The sequence below is a fragment of the Manis javanica genome, chromosome 7, assembly GCF_040802235.1.
Source record: "Manis javanica isolate MJ-LG chromosome 7, MJ_LKY, whole genome shotgun sequence".
Lineage (NCBI taxonomy): Eukaryota > Metazoa > Chordata > Mammalia > Pholidota > Manidae > Manis > Manis javanica.
The window spans coordinates 95404802-95420087 of NC_133162.1; the positions used below are offsets into that span (position 1 = coordinate 95404802).

At 55.9% G+C, this 15286-nt stretch overlaps 1 protein-coding gene across 1 annotated transcript; it reads right to left on the reverse strand.

Moving 5' to 3' along the window:
• Positions 1 to 6623: 6623 nt before the first annotated feature.
• INHBB (inhibin subunit beta B) lies at positions 6624 to 14985 on the reverse strand. The gene is made up of 2 exons (XM_017673899.3): positions 12116 to 14985; positions 6624 to 9651 (listed from the first exon to the last, which is right to left on the reverse strand). Exons 1-2 carry the CDS (start codon positions 12561 to 12563, stop codon positions 8876 to 8878), a joined length of 1224 nt encoding a protein of 407 aa, XP_017529388.2. The 5' UTR covers positions 12564 to 14985; the 3' UTR covers positions 6624 to 8875.
• Between the last annotated feature and the right edge of the window lie 301 nt (positions 14986 to 15286).

A 15286-nucleotide genomic window follows, 5' to 3' on the forward strand; every position in this document is an offset into this window, starting at 1 on the left:
AGCACAATCAGCCAGGTAAAGAGGGGAGAAAGGGTTATCTGGACGAGGAAGGGCATTGGGAGGCTCAGGAACTGAAGCCAGAGTATGGAGGGCAGGGAGGAGCCTGCCTGCCCCATTGGGGAGGTGATGGCAGTCCTGGAGTCCTGGTGAACCATTAACCATCGAGACTACTCATGGGGCTGTGGAACCCTAGAAGGGTTTTATACAGGGGAATGACAGGGGTTACCAAGAGTTATTTAAAACATTACCCAGGAGGGGCCAGAAGAATGCTACAGGCATGTTTTGGGAAAAGATCTTCTGTGATCCCCCAACTGCATGCTGGCCCGTGGCTGCAACCACCAAATAGGGAAGGGACAGTCTTCAGCCTTGCCTCGGCAGTGCCAGCCATTTTCCACTGCTGGCCATTCCTCAAAGGCAGGACTTTCCTAAAATAGATCTGATGTGTCACACTGCTGAGAAGTAAAGCTCCTGAAGGCACGGTTTCTATGAAGTCAGACCATCAGGGAGCAACCCCAGGGCCAGCTCGGTCAAGGCCACTTGTGCTATTTGTCCTGAGAAGGTCACGGAAGTCCTTCTCAGGAAGAAGGAGGAGGCCACCTGGTGGTCCACGGAGCAGTCCCATAGCAGGGAAGTTAAGAAGGTATCTCAGAGCCAGTGTGAAGAACTCACCTGCCTTTGGAACTCTATGGCCCTGGAAATGAGAGGCAACCCCCCTGGAAATGAGAGGCAACCCCCAGCAGCCTCATCTATGAATGAGAATAATAGCAAGAATTTACCTCCCTTACAGGGCTCCTGTAAGAAGTGAGTGACACCGTAAAGCCCCAGCACAGAGCCAGGTGACCCCCAGATTGTTCTCTGCAGACTGGGTGATACCTGAGGGGCTCCCCAGTAGCCTAGAAACCAGGCTGTGGGCTCAAGAAGGCCCAGGCATGCTTGCACACACATGCACATGCACAGACACACAGTCTCCCTTCCCCACATGGGGCCTCGAGTGCCGAACTGGTGCTCCAAAGAACCCCTGTAGTGATGGGGATGAGGAATGAACAGGACAAAACCAGCCCCCACACCGCTCATTTCATAAAAGGGCTGGAATTAGCACCTGGGACCCACCCAGCACTCATGCCTGGGGCTGGAGAGGGAGACAGGCGTGAAAGGGGCTGGGCAGGGGAGGCACTGAGAGCAGAAGTCAGCGGAGGCTCTGGTGGAAAAGACATGATGAGAAACCCAGAGAGCAGAACAGCAGCCTGCCTGGAGCAGAAGGTACAGCGCGACCCGGAAAGTCTACCCAAGGAGGCCTGTGAGTGGACCGGCTCCACCCTCCTACCTCCACCTGCTTCTGCTTTCCAAGCAGACCAGGATGTGGCGAGTTTCCCTTCCTTCTGGGGAAGACTAAAGCTGGCTGAGACCCAGGCCCACAAGACAAAAGGGACACCAGGAGCTTGCTATAGTTGGGCTGGGTGGGGAACAAAGGTTCCTTCTGCTTGCCTATCCCTGCTCCTCCTGCTGCTGCCTCCATGAGGGGCCCAAGAATTCATCCTTGAGATCCCATCTGCAACTGTGGTCAGTGTGCATTTTCTCAGCACCTCAGTGGTCCTTGCCCCCATCAGATTCTCTGGGGGTCTTAATGACCTCAGACAGGTCCCCTTCTTACTCATGAAGTGGCCCTTCTCACCAGGTAGGAACTGCAGGTGAGCACACACCCTGAAGGTGGACCCTTGGGTGCCCCCATGGGGATTGACTGGGGGTAGAAGGTCTGGGAGGCTGCTGGTGACTTCAGAAAGGCTCTCAGGGACACACGCAGCAGCTCCCCCATGAGCAGCCCCCAGGTCCCCTCTGCCTCCTCCTCCTCCTCCACTTCCCAGTGCTCCAGGCTCAAGGCACCCCAGGTTCTTTTGAGAACATTTCTGGGAGAGGAGGCAGCATCTGGAAGGCCACAGGCATGCTCCTTCTCTTGAATAGCTATGAGGCCTCCAGCAAGATACTACTTCCCTGAGCCTCAACTTTCTTGTCAGTAAAATGGGCACACCTCACCCACCCAACAGGACTTACAACTATACCAGATGTAAGTCCAGGGAGAGGAAATCCAGGGGCAAAATCCAGGAAATCAGTCAAAGGGAGAAATAAAGTTTAAAACCTATTTATTGCTTACAAATTGCAGTCTGGGGCCATTTCTCTCTCTTGCTCCAGCAGAAGCCAACCAGCACTCTCCCTAACCTCTCAAGTTCAGATAAGCTCTCTGTTGTCCAGGTAATTATCAAGTGATATGGAGATGAACTTCTCTCCACCCTTGAGGCATGCCTATTGATATGCAGAAGCACTAAAGTCATACTTTTCTCTACCCCTGAAGATGCATTAAAGCCAGGTGAGATAGTCTGGAAATATTACAATTTTACACACACTGAGAATGAGAGGTACTCCACAGTGGGCCTTTGGGAGGGTCTGGTGGGGCACACAGCAGAGAAACGGGCTGGAAAACAGTGACAGTAAAACCACACTGGAGTGTAGCTCCATTCTAAGGGCCCTGGTGCTCACAACAACCCCCAGAGCTCCTGGGTCATTGCCCCCATTTTACAGATGAGGACACTGAGAGGTGAGTGGCCCTGAGCCCATGCTTCCAGTTCTTATTCTTATTGAATGTCAGGCTTCCTCCTCCACCACCACAGGGCCCAGAACCAAGCTGCCAGCATCCTTCCACCCCCACCCTGCATTACTCAATTTGTAGTCCATTTTCCCTGGAATTGGGCCCAGCAGCCATCTCATCCACATGGTCAGAGAGAGAGTAGGGATGGTGCATGGGTGGTGGTCCTGGTAGCCAGAAAGAGGAAAGGCTTGCACAGGTGCCATTGATATGCCAGGCTGGAGTCATGGGCAAGAGCTAGAGCAGTTCCTTCCCAACTGGAAGCCAAGAAAACTCTGAGCCGTAGCTTCTCCTCAGCTCCAGGTTGACTCCGGAAGAGCCCTGTCTCCCCTCCTCCTACCCCTGGACAGCCCATGGGTGTCAGTCATGCACACAGCTCCTGGGGGCAAATCCCAGCTCTTCTACTAATGAGCTGTGTCACCTGTGGTGAATAGTTTTCTCAGTCTTAATTTTCTCATCTATGAAATAGGGAAAATGATACCTGTTCCCCCTTTACCCCCAGGTTATGAAGCACTGAGCTGAGATGATGCAGAATCCCTCCACCTGTAAGAGGAGGCACCCAGGAAATGTTTATTGAGCAACTGGACAACTGACCAGGTGGCACCATTCCACTTTTAAAGTGCTCTGGCTTTGGGGCTGCAGGGACACCATGGTAAGCCCTGGCATTAGGTGTCTGGGGGAAGGGCACCAGGGGCTGAGTGACCACAAGGGAAGCCACACAGGCCACAGAAATGGTGCCTGCAACCCCAGCCCAGCCTGCCCAGCTTCTGCCCAGCATGAGGGTCACATAGAGTCTAACTGTGGGAGAGATTACCAGCAATAGCCCACATTTTAAAATACAACTGCCCCAATCACAGGGTACATAACCAGCTCTGTGTATTACCTCTTGATGAGGAAGAAAATGAAAATGGCAAAAAATACACACTGCCAACCATGTAACTACATTCCACAATTAGTTTCAAACTCTATGTGGTCCCACACTCATGCACACAGCCTCAGAGTCAGGCAATTACACACCCCAAATTCACACACAGCCTGTTACTCACAGCCACAATCAGAGTCTTGCACCCACTACGGCTCAGCATACAGTCATGTCTGCCCTCACAAAACAGCATGTCACTCAGCCTCACCCACAATTCTCCAGCCACTGCTGCTAAAAGTCATCCACCATCCCACATGGCCCAGCACACCAATAATTGTTTACCCAAACCCCCACGTAGCCCTATGGCTCCCAGAGCCTGTCACCCCACCCAGCTCATGTCCTATGCCTTATATACAACAGGTTCAGGTCCTCTTGCAAAGCCCACAGGCAATTTGTCATTTGCTCAGAACATCCCTTTGAAAGCCTAGTAACTAGGCTGGGGTCGCCCCAGGGCCTCTGCCCACCAGAAGCATGCACTGTTTCTGCTGCTTTGCCTACAAAGATGCACTTTGCCCACCGCCAGCAGTGTTTCTGAGGCTTGGCAGCAGCTTGTGCCCGCCCCTCCTGCCCCTGCTCTAACAGGAAGTCTAGGTAGCTGCAGGGCTCTCCCAGGCAGGGTGGCCTCCAGGCCCCTTAGGGCAGGCGTCCCCAGCAAGAACGCCTGTTGGGCCTTGCAGCAGGTGTGCTAGTCCTGCCCTGGGCCAGCCTGCACCCCAGGTGGGGCAGGGGCCCAGCCCTGGTACAAGAGCTGCCTAAGTCCTTATACCAGGGCCTCACCTGGAGCTATGGTAGGACCCTCAGGCCTCACACTAGGTAGCAATGGTGTCACACCAGCCGACATCCAATAGACTCTCCTAACGCTGCCCCCAACCCAGGCTGGATGGCAGGGGGCTCACTGTGCGTTCCACTCTGAGGCAGGTCCTGACAGGGCTGGGAGAGAAAAGAGACAAGGATATCCTTGGAACCTCTGCTTACTGCACCCTCAGTCTGTATGGAAAATGGGAGGTAAGGGGAGCACTGTCTGCACAAAGGCTCCCTCCCCTCACCAGCCCCGTTCCCCACCATTCCCCAGCTTTGGATGCCACCAAGTCACTGAGGACTCAGCATGTCTGAAGGGCAGCCAAGAATGAATCCAGCATGGTGGGAGCTCACAAATCACTGTGGGTGGTGGTGAAGACATAACGTGCATGGTGGCAGCAGCCTCTGGCCTTGGCTGGCACTGGTTGGCCCATAAGTCCTATGAGAGGCTAATGGCCTGGTGGCCTGAAGAGGGAAGGAGGACAGAGGGCAGAAAGGGAGAGGGAACTGTTACAGCAGAAAGGACCTGGTGGGCAGTGTGGGAGGCCTGCTCCCTGGGCCTGTAGCACAGGGCTCTGGGCACCTCTAGGGAAAGGTAGAGCTCTGGAGCCAGGCCCACTGGGAGGATGAGGGGAGAGAATTGAAAAGAGCAACAGGAAGAAAAGGATTGATGACAGAGTGAGAAAGAAGGGCAGGGAGGCCAGTGACCACAGAGCCTGAGAAAACCATGTCGTGTCCCCCCTGAAGGGAGAGCACCCAGCTCGGACAGGGGACATGCGTCTTTCCTCATGTACCTCTTGGGGGCAGTCACTGCCACCCACCATTGCCCACAGTGACACATGTCAGCAGGGACCACTCAGGGCCGTATCCCCTGGCCTCATGACCTCAGAGTCCCAGGGCCTTCCTGGGGGCTACTTAGGGTTCCATGGGCCCTGTGGGGCTCAGCCCCAGGAGGGCCCCCAGAGGTGTGCAATATCCAAATATATCCTGGGGCTCTCACGCTGCTCCTCCTGAAGGCTGCCAGAAAAAAGTCCTGGGTGTGGGGTGGGGCAGGAGCTGCACTGAGGGTCTGGAGCACCAGTAGCTAAGCCCAGCCCACAGCAGAGCTGAGAGGCAGCTGGATCATGACTCCTGCCCCAAAATGCCCAGGCCAGGTCTGTCTTTATGAAATTTTCTTCTTTGCCCCCATTAATTTTTACACTGTCTCAAGACTTTGTAGAACAATAAATCCACCCCTCAAGATCAAATTCTGGCAGAGCAGTAGCTCTCTTAGATAGCAAAGAATGCAAAAAGACAGAGGCCAAAGACTGTTTCCTGCCATCAGCTGGCTGTGTGAACTGAGATATGCCCCTCCAAATGCCCACAGACTTCCTCAGTTTCCCCATTGTTTCCTGAATGGGGTTAGATTATCCCTATGTCCTACCTACTCAAATGTCCTGAGACTTTCTGGGAAGACCACGTGTGATCCTCAAACCAAGGAGCAGCCCTGCTAGCCCTGGAAGGCCTCTGATGAAGGTGAGACCTGAGGGCTGCAGTCCTCCAGGGGAACAGGCAGAGCAGCCAACAGCACCTGGGCTAAAATGCCCAGTGTTCCAGTCCTGGCTGTGTGATCTCAGGCAAGCTCTGAACCTTTCTGAGCCTCAGATTCCAAACTCTGGGAAGTAAAGATAAAATCATTTCCGAAAAGGCCTGATACAAGGGCTGCATACTAACAGTACTTAGTGGGCATCTCAAGTTACACCTGCAGATGCAGCTGGGCTCTCCTCCTCAGTAAGACCGACACCAGTTAGAATCCTCATGGGAGAGGACAGTTATCATACACATGGCCTTCTCCTGTTTATCCTTCTATCCCAAGATATTAGCTTCTTCTAGGTGATAGTCGTGTGTATTAGTAAACAGAGGTGGGCATGAGGTCAGGTGCACTTCATTTTCCAAGGTTTTACATTCCCTTCCAGGGATGGGGGTTTAAAGGACACTTTCAAATGGTAATAGATGCAGACTTGGTGAAACATAATTAGTCTTGGGACTAGAAGGATAAACAAATGTGTAATTCATGAATTTGCTAATTGTCCTTCATTTTGATCTTCTGCCATTTTTCCTAGACTCTCTGACTGACATCCGAGCTCATGGCAAGAACTCAGGGAGTGCCAGGAACTAGCCATGGAGGCAACTGGCACTGCAGCTGAACCCCTGGACTTGCCCTCCTCCCAGCCACCACCCCCAGCCCAGACCCCACCACCCCAGATACAGCACAAGGCAAGAAGCCATGGCACTCAATCTTTTATTTTCTTAAACTGTACACAAATGTAAAATACTTTAACAGCAAGTCTATGGGAAAATTGTTCGGTTTTAAATTATTATGAAACAGAACCTAAGGGGAGCTTTATTAAATAAACATAAAGATGGGGATTTAAGGATACACACCTGCATTCTACCATAATCATTTTTACTCTACCTTCTGGGTGTATAAGGATAGAAAAGACACATCAAACTGAATAAACAAAATCCATTTGTACCCTGAAACATTGGCAGGCCACTCAAGGGATTGTTCAGAATGTCTACCTCATATAAGATGGCCTCATCATCTAATAAAAATTTAAACTGATCTGTTGGCCTCTTTGGTTCCAAAATTATGTACAATACATTTAACTGTGGTTTTTTTTTTTTGCTGCTATAAAAATAACTTCTTTTTTCAAATGGCAGTTTCTGACTAATCATGCAACTAAATCAGTGCAAACATTAAAAGCAATCATTCGCTTAAAAAAGAAGCAAAGGATTTCATTTCAAGTATAAAAAATATAAAAAGAGTCATATGAGTCCAGTTTCATCTGGTGTGGGTCAACCCTTTAAATTGCATAGTTCATGTGGCACTTGGACTTCTAGGGGTGAGCAAGTTCAGTGCTCTACCAAGGGCCGCTTCTGGACACACACAGATGGGCAAGTGCTCTATCATGTGCATTCAGGCATGTTGGCAGGTGCTAGGAGGGGAAGGTAGGAGGGGCAGGTGTGTGGGAGGGCAGGCAGGGCAATGGCCTTGGCTGGCCCTAGTGGCAGGGGCACACACAGGCAACTTATGCAAAGCAGCTGAGAGCCTTCCCCATCTCTCTAAGCCCAGCTAAATTGCTCCCCTCTGTCACCCCTGCTGAGGGGACACTCCCCCCGCCCCACCCTCCACCCAGCATTTCTAGAATGCCTCCATCTGACTATTTCCTCCTCTGGGCTCATCCCCATGCCTAGGCGTCATTTCCATCCCTCCCCAACCAGTCCCAGAAGAATATCCACAGTGAAGGACACAGATTGCAACCTTTCTATTTCCCATTTAGAACAATTCAGATTTTAACCTGAAAGGTCATACCTGGTGGAAAAGTCCTTTTTCAATTCTACAACTGGAATGACCTGTCAAATGCTAAATAATCAGTTAAAGCATCAGATTAGGACCCTTCTCCTCTCCCTCCCACCCCACCCCAAAAACAAACACACAGAAGTCCCACCAGGGACCCAAGCAACAGTCAAAGGGGCATTGCCACTGCTCCACAGTCTTAGCAGGTTGTGTCCTTTCTGGGCCTCTTTCCCTCTACAAGGGTGGGAAGAGCCAGGTTCCCTGGTCCTGCAGCATGCAGGATCCCAGGCAGGGGAGGAAGCCAGCACATCTGAGCCAGGAGATGCTGAGACACAGCAAGGCAGGACTCCTAGCGCACCTGCCCCTGCATGCTCCCCACCCCTGCATCTGCTTTTCCTCTCCATGGCTCCTTAGTGCAGTCTCTCAGTCTCTTGTGGGCAGAGAGAGAGAGAGAGAGTGTGTGTGTGTGTGTGTGTGTGTGTGTGTGTATGTCTCCTTAGTGCAGTCTCTCAGTCTCTTGTGGGCAGTGTGTGTGTGTGTGTGTGTGTGTGTGTGTGTGTGTGTGTGTGTGTGTGTCTCCTTAGTGCAGTCTCTCAGTCTCTTGTGGGCAGTGTGTGTGTGTGTGTGTGTGTGTGTGTGTCTCCTTAGTGCAGTCTCTCAGTCTCTTCTGGGCAGTGTGTGTGTGTGTGTGTGTGTGTGTGTGTCTCCTTAGTGCAGTCTCTCAGTCTCTTGTGGGCAGTGTGTGTGTGTGTGTGTGTCTTTGTGCTTTTATGTGTGCTCGGAAGGCGCGATGCAGAGTGGCCGGGCCAGCTGGTGGGAATGGTGGCTGCTCAACCCATTCTCTCCAACTGACAGGCATTTGGAGCTAAGCTGCCATTTGTCACTGCATCCATTTGCTGGTATCCTGGAGGCTGCTGTGTGGGTGGCAGGATGCGTCTCGCTGTGCATGTCTGCATATGTGTGTCAAAGTATTTCATGTCAGGTGAGGGTTCTCACTCTTGCTTTGACTGATTGCTCCATGAAGTAGCAGGAAAATATTTCAGGCTGCCCCCTGGCACCTTCTGGGCAGCCCAATGGAAGGACTGCACCCAGCCAGCCTCACATCCCATTCCCACAGGGGCTGGAAGAAGCCCTCCAGGGACTGACCTCGCACCCCACCACCACAGCCTTGCCGCTGTCAGGCGCAGCCACACTCCTCCACAATCATGTTGGGTACATCCCGCTTGACAATGTTGTACTCGTCATCAAAGTAGAGCATGGACATGGTGCTCAATTTGGTGGGGATGCAGCAGGAGTTCACTGTGCCAGGGTTCAGGCCCCGCATGCGGTACTGGTTCACCACAGCAGTGTGAAAAGAGGAAGCGGAGCCAGGGACCCCCGCCAGGTAGGCTGGGCAGCTGCCCTCGCAGTAGTTTCCGTAGTAGCCGATGGGTGCGATGATCCAGTCATTCCAGCCAATGAGGCGGAAGTCGATGAAGAACTGTTGCCTGCAACAGAGGTTGGTCCGGCCATCGCACTCCAGACCTCGTTTACGAATGCGGTGCCTGCTGTCCCCCAGCCTCGCCTGTACAACTACAAAGGGCCGGTGTGATTCCTCACTGGGGTCCACAAACACAGGCACCACAGCCAGCTCCTGGCAGCTGTCACACTGCACATCCAGGTTGAGTCGCCGCTCTCCACGCTCAAATAAGGCCTGGATGGCCTCAGTGAGTGGAAAGGTGTGCCAGCCACTGCGCTTGAGGTCCACCTTCTTCTCTACCACATTCCACCGGTCACCATGGCCCTGCTCCTGAAAGTACACTTTGACCCGCACCTTCCGACGACTGCCCTTCTCCAGAACATAGGGCAGCAGCTTCAGGTAGAGCCACAGGCTGGCCTGTACCACAAACAGGTTCTGGTTGCCTTCATTGGAGATGAAAAAGTACAGGCGGACCCGGGAGGAGGCGAGGCCATCTGCAGAAAAGTGGAAGAGCAGGCCAAGTTAATTCAAGGAGAACACGAAGCAATGGGGAAAATAGGGTCTCTGCTGCATGATGCTAGAATGCAAACTTGCCACGCAGCTGGAAGACGTTATTGACCAGAAATACCATTCCAGGGACCAGGGCCTCTGACTGTAACCTGGGAGGCAGAGAAAATCATTTTCCATTGAGAAACCTGGACCAGGTTGGAGCTGGAGGGTCTAGGCCTATAAAATCCTGCCTCACCTCTCCCAGACCAGGGCTCCCTGGAGACAGGCTGTCAGGCCTCAAAGCTCAACAGAGGAACTTGTCAGAAGGCCAAGATCTTAACAAGTTGTTATGGGTATATGTGAAATCTGAAAAACAAAACCAGGATTGGACCAAGGATTTTGGGGTGGGTTGTTTCAGTAGAGGTTTTTTCTGGGGTTTTTTGTGTTGTTTTTTTTTTTGGTTAAGGCATTGCAAAAGCAAGCTGGGCCACCTACCGCCTCTTTCGTGTTTACCTAAGCATGATCTGATCCAACCCCCAGTGGAACCTCCACTACAAACAAGTGAGCTCTGCTCAGATTTCTGACACAGAACATGTACTTTGCAGACTGCAAAGTGTAGCCCTCGTTTCCGAGTAGTTCCAAGGGACAGGACATTCAGCCTTGAAACTTGAGGTCCACTCCTTTCACAAGACCCTGGCTCGTTAATGACACGTTCAAAATCTCCAAGGAAAAGGGCAACTGGCTTATTAGTTTTCTCAGTAATTCAGCTCAACAAGAGAGACTATGCCAACTGAGAGATGACTCCTCTCTCATCCTACATTTCAGTGACTCTTCTCTCTGACAATCTCTACTTTTTTATTTTTTATTTTTTCTTGCAGTAAGAACAAATAATGAAACTGTGTGGCCAGGGCTGGTTCTATCAAACCTCCTACATCTGCCCAGCAGCCCCTCCTCAGGCCTCGCCTGGCTCCTCTAATAACACTGACATCTGACTTTGAAATGGGGTAAAGTGCAGCCTTAAAAGCTAGTCTTGGACAAGCTGCCTGTGACCTGAATCTGTTATTTATAAGTCAAAGAGCTGGCTCTGTGAAACGGACCAGAAATATAACAGCCCCCGCTGTCATTTTGTGCCACCGGGACCAAAAGGCCTCCTCAACCTTCCAGAATCACATTTCTACTCTGGGCCCCAAAGCACCTTTTAATCCAAGCTCTCTAATTGCATATAGAGCTTTCCTTGACTCGGTCAGACAGCTAAAACGGCAATGCATTTCTTTCCAAGCACAAACCAGCCCCTGATTGTCTCTGCTTTTCTCCACACTCGGCCATGCAAAACTTTTCATCCCTTTTCATCCCCGGGGCACCAGCACAGTCTGCCTACTGCCTAGGAGGGTGGGGGGCATTTGTAGCCTGAAAACACAACTGCTTCCATGCCCCAAGCTCCCTGCTCACCCCCACCCTGCCAGCACCAGGGCTTCCCCTTCTGCGACCTTCTCCGCAGTCCCCTCAGTACAAACGCGGCTGAGCTCCAGGCACAAAAGCCAGTCTAGCTCATTCAAGTCCTGAAAAGGACAGCGGAGCTGAAAGTACTTGCAGCATTTCAGCGCGGGCACATTTTTCTTCTTTTAAAGTTCCAAAAGATATTTTTTCCTTTCGATTTTTATATTTAGAAAGTGGTAGAATTTTGCAAACCTGGGCCAGAGGAAAATTCCATAAAGGACTCCCACCCTTTGTTAACTACGAACTCTGCGGCTCTCAGCTAAGGGGGTTTGCCGCAGCTGCCAGCGAACTGAGAGACACCGGGCTGCCTCTGAGCCGCGTCTTTCTCTGCGTAAATGATGGGACCTGTTGAGAAGGCTGCCTTCCGCCCGATTCCGGTGCCCACACAATCGGAAAAGAGGTTGCCTAGCTCTCCCCAGTGAGGCTTCAGCAATTCTGGCAAGCCCACGCCGCCCGGCGATGGAAGCAGCCCCGGGGCCTCTCACGCAGGCACACACACACACACTCCTCCGTCACACACACACACACACACACACACACACACACACACACACACTCCTCCGTCCCACGGATATCAACAAGCATACACATCTCCAACCATACTGCTAAGCCTACACTCTGATCGTGGGAAACAAAAACATTAAGCAATCAGCAAGCAAGTGCCCCGGGAGCCAGGGCCGCACGCATCTGCCAGGAGGAGGATGCGCGCCCAGGGGCGCTGGGGCCCGATTCTGGGGGAGCAGGGGTGGAGGGCAAGGCGTTCCGCGGTGGGGCTGGGGGAGCAAGATGGGGTCTTCTGCCCGGGGGAGGATGATGGCAGTCGGGACGGAGCGCACGGGGCCAGCGGCAAGCGGCTGGGCAGGGAGTCCGAGTTTGCCCCAGAGCGCTCTGGCTGCAGAGGCCAGAGCGGGCAAGGAGAAAGGGTGGTGAGGGAGTGAGGGCCACGGCTGGCCGCCCACAAAACCGACCCACCTGTCTCGGCGAAGCTGATGATCTCGGATACGCGCTCCTGGCCGTCGGCGCCCGGACTGGCATGGCCGTCGAGGTGAGGAATCTCCAGGCGGCCGTCCTCCCGCACCTTGCCCGCATGCAGCTTGCGCAGGGCCGTGACCATGGCGGCCTTGGGTACGGCGTGCGTGATGTTAGGCCGGCCACGCATCTGCAAGCGGCTCAAGATGTGCCGCTTTACCGCCTCCAGGAAGTCGCCGTCCACCCGGCCCAGCTCCTCCGGCCGCCGGAAACCGCCGCACGACGTGCAGGTGTCCTGCAAGCCGCCGAGGCCTCCGGGTGGCGGGGGCGGCGGCGGCACGGCGGGCGACAGCGGGGGCGTGGGCGACCCCCAGGCCTCCGGCCCCAGCCAGCCGGCCGCCAGCAGCAAGAGGCAAGCGGCCCCCAGCGCCGGACCGGGCAGCCCGTCCATGGTGCGCCGCTGGCGACGAGGGCGCCCGCCGTGAGGCGAGCTGAGCCGAGCGCAGGGCCGGGCTCCTGGCTCCCGGCGCGCCGCCCCGCCCCGCCCCCGCCCGCCCGCCCGCCTGGGCCTCCGCCCGCCCGCCAGGAGGGCCGCTGCCGGCTAGCTGGGGGAGGGGGCCGGCCGGCCCGCGGGGGTTCCCGCGCGGCGGGGAAGGGGCGCCGAGGGCCGCGGGGGCCCGAGTAGGCGCGCGGGACGAGGAGGGGGCAGAGGGGTCACTGCCGCTCGTGCGTCTCAGGACGCCTCGGCATCTGCAGCCCTCTCCCCATCCTCTCCGCGTCGGGGTTCCGCAGCTCTCGGCTCGGGTGAAGCGAAAGCCGCGGTAGCTGCGGCTTGGCCGCCGGGCAAGGAAGGTAGCGAAAGGGACGGTCAACGCAACTTGACCGAGATGGAAGCTAAGGCTCGGGGGTTCCCGGAGCGAAGTCGGGCTCGGCTTAGTGCGGTGCTGCTGCGGGGCCCCGCGCTCGCACCTGAGCGCCGAGGAAGGGCCGCCGGCGCGGGCGACGGGCAGGCGGCGGAGCAGAGTGAGCGCGGTACCGGGAGCGCCGGAGAGCGCTGGCCGCGCGGGCCCGCTCAGAAGCAGCGCGGAACCCCCTGCCGCCGGCCCTGCAGTCCTCCCGGCGCGTCACCCGACAAAGTTGTCTGCAGGCTCCCGGGGCGCCGCATCCACCAGCAGGCGGGCCGGCCGCTGCGCGCTTCTCCAGGGCCTCTGCTCCGCCTCTTCTCGCAGCCTTCCTCCGCCGGGCGAGCGAGACAAGGCCCTTCTCGCCCTTGTCTCTTCCGCCTGCCCCAGCGGCGGCGATGTGAGTCCGAGCACCTGAGAGTCTCGCAGCGTCCCCGCGTGCGGGTGCCCTAGCTCGCTCTCTCACTGGCACACGCCGCAGGGCCGGAAGAGAGCAAGCGGGTGGCGGCCGCGTCCCCGCGTCCGGCTGCAACTACAGAGCCTGCCGAGGACTTCTCTTTGCCCTCTCTTCTTTACTCTCCTTGTTTTTTTCCTGCCAAGGGGTAAAAAAAAAAAAAAAAAAAAAAAAAAAAGCCGCACAATCTCCGTCTGTGCGCGCGCGTTGAGATAGACTTTGGCAGAAAAAAAAAGGGGTGGTGGTGGTGGTGAGTGAGCCTAGTCCTGGCCACGCGGAGGAGGCTGTCCGTGCCTTCCCCTCTGGCTTCTCGGCAAGGGGGAATCTGCTCTGGTCGCTGCTGCCCGCTCCCCCTACCCACCCACTCTTCCCTCCGCTTTCTTCCTTTTGGCCTTCAAGCGCAGGAGGGGCGGCCCAGCGCTCTTCCCTCCCCCACCCCCCGCCACCGCAGTACCGGGCCACTTTTGCTCTCTCAAAACTTTCCCACCGCTTGAGCGTCCAGACCCTCGCCCAGAAAGGCCGCGGGCGCAGTCGACGGAGTTCCCGGCCCAGGATGCCTCCGCTGGCCCCCACCCCGCCGCCGCGCAGGCCGTGCCCTTGTCGCTGTCGCTGCCGCTGCCGCCCTCCGGGAGAAGCAACTCTCCCCGCCGCAGCCGCCCTCAGTCTTCCCGGGACTCTCCCTCGCGGGCCTGACGAGACGGGGTGGTGGTGCGACCTCGAGCGCCGCGGGCCGGCTCCGCCAGTGTATGTCGCTCCAGGGCTGCAGTGCCCTAGCCGAGCGCCTTGGGTGGCTGGCGCAGTGGGCGAGGCGTGGGCCCCGCGGTTTGACGGGTTGCGCTACGCGGCGCAGGAGGCCGGCCCAGCCGCTGCCGCTGCCTGCTCTGAGCCTGAGGGCTTGCCGGCTAGCGCGGTCTCCAGCGCCACTGCTTCCATCCTCCACACCCCCTCGGCTGGCAGACCTTAGCCTCGGACAAGCCCGGGTTCCGTTCGAGGCTCAGCCACTGCCCGCCTTGTAGAGTGACCTTGGAGAGAGTCTAGTGTCGACCTCATATGTAAAGGGGGGACAGTAACACCCTTGTCACACAGGTTAACTGGGAGCCTCAAACGAGGCGACTGTGCCAGCCTCCTCGCAGAACCCAATAAACTGCGAGTCCAGGGTACCATTCTTGAGCCGCCAGACAAGAGTCACTGCCAGTTGAAACCGAACTCCCAGACCTGTTCAGAAACCCAAATGCAATCCGTCCTTCAGCCCCTCTTCACGCCCCGACCTGGGTGTGGAGTAGCACGACAGTGCCCATGGGCACAACGCTCCGGGCCAGTGCGCTCCGTGTGGCTGGCCCAGACCCCCACCCACGGTTGCCGCGCCCCGCAACAGATGGAACTGAGAGGCGGAAACGTGGTGGGAGGTCATTCTGGCCTTTCTGGGATATTGGGCAATCCAGGAGGAGAAAGGCAGGTGCGTGGCTCCCAGCTCGGGGCTCCTCGCTCGGCCCCCAGTGCCCCGTCGCGAGCTTCTGGAGCTTTGGGGCCAGCAGTGCCGCTGCCGAGCTCCTCCCGACCGCCGCCCGGCCGAGGCCGCAAGTCTGGAGGCCGAGCGCCCCCTCCCTCCCGATCCGAGGAACCTACCGGCCCGAAGATGCCCAGGCTGCGTCTTTGGGGCAGAAATGGAACTGATCTGGGCTTCCCAGCCAGAAGTCAGAGGCAGGGACCCAGGAGGGTCGAGATGCGCACCCTGTCTCCCTGCTGAGGGCTTCCTCCAGAGCCCAGCTGACTGCTGCATGCTAATACACAGGACTCCCCCGTCCTGGAGTTTCCACC